The 6,000-nt window shown below is 36.7% G+C and overlaps 1 protein-coding gene across 2 annotated transcripts in view; it reads right to left on the minus strand.

Annotated features, from left to right (window-relative positions):
• LOC149169799 (tetratricopeptide repeat (TPR)-containing protein) overlaps positions 1-5,419 on the minus strand; it is a 437,974-nt gene extending 432,555 nt beyond the window's left edge. The window contains exons 1-3 of one of the 2 annotated variants that reach the window (XM_089428816.1): positions 4,878-5,417; positions 3,891-3,999; positions 3,573-3,680 (exon numbers count right to left, since the gene is read on the minus strand). In XM_089428816.1, coding sequence (XP_089284942.1) covers positions 3,573-3,680; positions 3,891-3,999; positions 4,878-5,206 — 546 coding nt within the window. In that variant the 5' untranslated portion in view covers positions 5,207-5,417. Of the gene's footprint in view, positions 1-3,572; positions 3,681-3,890; positions 4,000-4,877 lie in introns of both variants that reach the window. The other variant, XM_089428817.1, reaches the window with a different exon arrangement.
• Positions 5,420-6,000: the final 581 nt, after the last annotated feature.

Raw genomic sequence — 6,000 nt, forward strand, 5'->3', positions numbered from 1 at the left:
ATAAAGAAACAAATAGGAGATAGGCAATGATGATTTGTCAACTGTTTCCTTTTCTTCATCGAAACAGCATGAAATGGTATAAACCAAGAGTGTACTCCATAACATGCTTATAAAATCAAATGCACAAACAACCTGAACAGAAAGACCTTCAAATTTTCAGCAATAGTGTTGTAATTCTATTGGATATATAGGTTAAGCACATGATCAAAGCAAACATTTTCAACAAATAAGCAAGAGTTATGTATCTAGTAGAAAGGAAAATGATAGAGTAGAGAAAATAGTTATGGATATCAATGTATCATTTATTATATGCTCAATCTGGACAAAAAAATTAATTTCCTCTTCTCAAAGTAATAAGCTTTCATGATTCAGTGGTACGGAATAATAAATTTCTTTCATATTAAATCTAAAAAAAATTGTGTGAGATTTCCAATGTATTTGAGGTTCATATATATTCAATCACCAATAACCTGGCGAGTAAAATGTAGTTGTGTTCCCAAACCCTGTCTATGGCTCCAAATTCCCTTGCCAATCAATATGTTCAAGAGGCGCTTGTGCCTTTTAAATCAAGAGGTGTCTCTTCTTCTACCAATTTATTATATTTATTATTTTATTCTATTACATATTCACATTATTATTTAATTATCTATCCCCTATCTTTATTTATGTATATAACAATGCCTTCCCCTTCAAAATTATTGCTTTGTCCTCAAAGCAAGGGCAAGGAGGGATATTGTTGACAGAATTTCTCTTCCCCATGATGAATCTTCTTCGAGAGGGTTTTTCATTTGATGAGGTACTCTTTGATGGTTCTTGAGCAAACTTTTCTCTTGTGGTGAGAATACCTTCTATCTCTAAAACAATTCTTCCTTCATCCTCCAATACAGGAACTTGCTCACAACACTCAAGTGATTTGCGTATTTAAATTAACTAAAGCCTAAGTTTTCCCCACGTATTCAATGATAGGTTGTGTTGAACTTTTAGAAACACCCCCCTAGGCTAGGACCCCATTTCCTTAATCTAAAGTGAGAGACAAGACCCCTAAGCTCACAGTAAGTGACTTGACTAGTAGTTGTCATTAGATTCTCATGCCTATGGTTTAGACTCTAGACTTTTCAACATAGTGAGAGTTTGAGTGGTAACAGAAGGCACTAAATTTTTTGTAGTATATGCCTGCCTATGAAAAATAAGCCATTTCTTAACTAGAGAGACCCAGGGCCCACCATGCATTACTCAACAAGTCAATTGTCAATCTATAGGGCAGATATTTTTGACACAAGTTGTTCTCCAGTCAAAGATTCCTATTTCAAAGCCAAATAAATTAGTAAAAGAGGCCTTTTTCATTCTAAAAACTGTATGACTACCGACTTTATGATTTGGGAAGTACTTCCACAAAATTTAATCTCAACCTATTGACAAATTCATTTTTCAATATATTCATGAGTTTAACCCAATGAGATCTTTGGGCAAAAGAATGTGAATTCATGGAGGGAGTAGGCTTGGAAATTCTGGAAGTCACTTCTATCCTTATCGACCTCACACATCTGTAGATGCTTTGAAAGCCATGAAAATCTGCCTAGAAAAATAATGGAAGACGAAAGTGTTGGGCCCCTGTTATAAAATGGGTTACACAATTTCTAGCCATTTGGAAAGCCCTTCTTGAACCCGAGGGAGCTTTTCTTTCACATGGCCAATATTGTAACAAGGTCCGTTGATGTTTGTAACTTGGGCAAGTACTTCTACACAGAAGGCTTTAGTGTCTAGGCATGCAAAAGTCGCCCACAGTCTCCTTGGATACTTGCTCTAGGTTGAGCAAGTTGCTAATGTAACTTAGCCTAAGTTACATTTAGGAAAAGCACATAATTATTGTGTTGGCTTATTGAGTTAAAGCAAACTTAGGAAAAGTAAAGTAAACAATTTTAGTGATTATGTTTTAATCTCAGCCCTTAATCTCAAGTGAGGAGAGATCTAATCTCGGTCGTCAATCACTTTGGAGAATAGGGTTAGGGATTAGCTCAATGTAAAGTTATAAAAGGAAGGCTAGGGAGAGGGAGAAGACACTATACAGCAGCACAAGATTGAGAGAGGCTTCTCAGTTAGTGTGTTGGGTCCGAGGAAGGGACAGCAAAGAGATCCAAATCAACCAAGGAGGGTTGATCAGCTGGATCAGATCCAGTGTTGTATGTAATTCCTCAGTTGGGACATTTTCCCAAGAAGGGAGCCCAAGTAAGTTCAGAGGTTAATGAAGAACTCGAATTGGGTAGAATCTGTGTCATTATTGTGATTGAGATTGGTACTGTTTGCTTTCTGCTGAATTTTTGTGTTGGGAACCTAGCTGTGCATTTTAATCAGTAGATCATTTTTTCTGCTAGGAATTTAAGTGTCAGGTGCTAGGTTTGCAGAAATCTAACAAGGTCTGGCCACCGAGGACAGATTAAGCAACATGGGATTTTTACTTTTAACAAGCCCTTCTGTCTTCTCTGTCATGAAGAGAACATGACTCCTTACCTTTCCCACTTCTACCCCTTTGTCAATTCTGCTGAGACATGAGTCTCAAGACTCTCAACAATTGCCTAAAACCCTCTTTTACAAGCAATTACACTTGTTAACAGCACTACTAGGAGACACCAAACCCTGGCCTATAACTTTCCATTTTGCCTGGCAACTTCAAAGGGTGGAAAAAAAAGTTAATTTTAATGATTCCTCTCCAGAGATGATATTTAAATTTTATTATCTGCATGACATGGTCCACTCTGCCTTATACAGATCTTCATGCAGCACAACAAAGTGCAGCTCGAAGTTTGACCATTTCTTGGAACTCCTGGAACATTTGGGAACCCTAAACTACAAGGCTCAAGCATAAATCCCTCACCCTAGCAGGAGCAATCTAGATGCGGAACAGACTCTAGCAGACAAGACAGGAGGGAACAGATCTAAAAGTAGGCACTTTATCAGCAGGAAGCCCAGCCATGTTGATAAGTGGGTAGGTACTCAATGCAAGTAATCAATAATAGAAAGATCTAAAGAGCAGAATGTTGATGTTTGCCCCATGTCACCACCACAGGAAGAAAAATCCCAGCGATCAAGAAAGGTGCATTGCAAATACAGGCAGAGAGATGTTGACAGGGTGAGGTAATGATCCAACCAATGTGGAAAAATCCTATGGCCCCACCAAGATTATCTGCTATTTGCAGTACAGTTAAATACCTTTAAGGGGCTTAATTTGGTTTTTATGATGCTGGACTCATGGATATTGGACTTAGTCCCAATTTTGGTTAATTTCTGTATATTAGGGTCAGCTTTGTTTTGGCTTTTTGACAGCGTGGAATTGCAGTTTAGGAGTTTAAGTAGGAGGTTGTCCTCTGGTTTATCCAATTCGCAGAGTGTGAACTTCCCCATAAATCCCTCCAGATTTAAGGGGCTGAAGATATCTTTGTATTGTGCTAATTTTTGTAATCAATAGAAGTATCATTTTCAAGAACATGCAAAACACATGCTAAATCCAAATGTCTTACCTAGAAAAGCCAAACAGCAAAGCGAGTTGAAATAATAAAGTCAAGGAGAATATTTACCTCATCATAACAACTTGTGGCATAAAGAAGATTAGCATCACCTAGTTTCTTTGTCACTTCAGGACTTAACTTTGGCCCATCCCCCTTTCTACGACTCCTCTTCTTGTACTATCACACAAGACAACACGGAGGGAAATATCAAGAGATGTGCCAAAAAAATTAAGGACCACTTGGCACTGCAAGCTCCAAATAAATTAGTGTTTGTATCATGCTTACTATCCAAAGGCTTGACAACTCATCTAACCATTATACACTATTCTTATTCTTGAACATCTTGAAATTGTTTTCCAGGTGTGAATGAAAGATAGGAATTAACACCTCTTTTCTACGCCCCTTGCGACCTAATCCAAAACTTGCTGCCTCCATGATCTCATCGATGCTGGCACCAAAAAGGTCTTGTTGCCTAGCTTTCTTGGCATTATCATCCCTGATAGTAAGAAAGTTAATTCAAATAGTATAAGTTGAATAATTCAAAACAATCAAAAGTGATGTTTTTTAGTCATTGTCTAGTTATCCACTCATGTCAAAAAATATCTAATAACCTATGTAAAGTGTGCACATAAAGAGTACTACTTTTAATGTTCAAAAGAGTACACTGCATTCATATGCAGAGAAGCATCCTGTAGATATTTAAAACCCAATTCTCCAACATATTTTTATGCTAAAAGCAAAGCAAGGAGTCAGGATATATAAAACTGAACTTCATCTATACAAGGGAATCGACAGCTCTTTCATGCAATATATTTCGTGTATACATTTGGCATCCTTGACAATCTTTTCACACGTCATGTTATTTTAACTAAAAGTTGAGTGGTTACCCACCTGCAGATGCAAGTCAAAAGTAAAACATTGCCTTAACAGATCTTTACCACAAAAGGAACCAAAACTTGCAGTTTGGCAGGAACATATATGTTTTATTCCTATATCGTACTCATTGACTAATCCCTTCAATAATTCAATAGTTGACAGACCCATTTCTCTGATACACTAAAACATTTATGTTAGCAGATTTAACTTAGAATATTGATAACATCAAGATGCCGAAGAGCACTTGAAAGTTGAAAATTTGAAATAGACTAGGGGGTAATTCTGCTCGGACTTTGAGAATATGCTCGGACTTAGTTAATTAGGATTGAATCAATGTAAGTAGGCTTATAAGAACAACAAAACAGAGCCTTTTGTGTTGTCTGTGTTGATTGTACGAAATAATTGACTGCTCCAAACAGTTTGATTGGTGTGAGAGCATAGTGTAGTGCAGTGCCCTAAAACAATAATGCAAGAAAACGTTAAGGCGGGGTAACATACATTTGCTCTGGTTGATCATATTGCTTCTTGCGTTTGCGAGCAGCAAGGGCTTCATACTCGAGCCTTTCGAACTGCTGGTAAGGCTGAGCACCAGTGTGGTCGTCTTCTGCAAATGCAAGGGGGTCCATCTCCCCCTGGAAACACAGTGTGTACTCCTCATCATCGTCATCATCATCCTCTTCCTCCTCCTCTTCTCCCCCCTCCTCACCATTAACCTCCTCCTCCTCCTGCAGCAATTGTTGCCCATCATCCTCCAAATCCAACTCCAACGTATCCAAGTCAATTTCCATGTCCATGCCCATCTCCCCGAAGTCTTCCATGCTTTCCATTGTCTATGTAGTCGATCTTCAATACCTGTACATATGCACCACCCTGCCTGCTGTTATAATTCAGCTTCTCAAAACAAAATATTCTGGAACATGAACTCGACCGAAAGCTTTTATCGAATCCACACTGAAGGTGAAAGTCATTTGCATCGCAATCTAATTGAAAAAATTTATAGAGGTTTGAGAATAAAAGGCTTGGGTTTATGCAGCGATTTATGGTACTTTACATTTACTGCGACATCAAATTATTTATTAAAAGAAAATAACTAATGAGATGCTGTATAACATGTTCTTGGTCACGATACTTAAATAAACTCTTATAAATTTATTTTAAATTTAGATCTATCATCAAAAAAATTTAGACATTAAAAATATATTTATTTATTTATTTAAAAATATTTCTTAAAAACTTTACATCTCAAAAATTTTGATTTTTTTAATGCTTAATAAATATGAGTTTAAGATGGATTTATGGATGGATTAGAAAGAATAAAATAGAGGATTATTGTGTCAAGAAGCACTTTACAATATAATATAGAGGAGATGTTGCAGTTGTTGTAAATGAGTATGAGCATTTAAATGTAGCCTCAATTAAAATAGTAATAAAAAGTAAAAAATGATAAAAATAATAAATCAAATTTAATTTGATTCATTATATTGTAATTTTGTTTTTATTAATGATGTAGAAGTAATAATCAACTACTTGGAGGAGAAGGAATGGTGATTAGGGTTTACAAGCACATTGTTTCTACACAAGTCGCCGATGTGGGGTTCCAGGGGTCAAATACCTTTTTATC

The sequence above is a fragment of the Pinus tabuliformis genome, chromosome 4_2 (assembly GCF_031772625.1).
Source record: "Pinus tabuliformis cultivar Carrire ecotype Pingquan chromosome 4_2, CPIR1, whole genome shotgun sequence".
Taxonomy (NCBI): Eukaryota; Viridiplantae; Streptophyta; class Pinopsida; order Pinales; family Pinaceae; genus Pinus; species Pinus tabuliformis.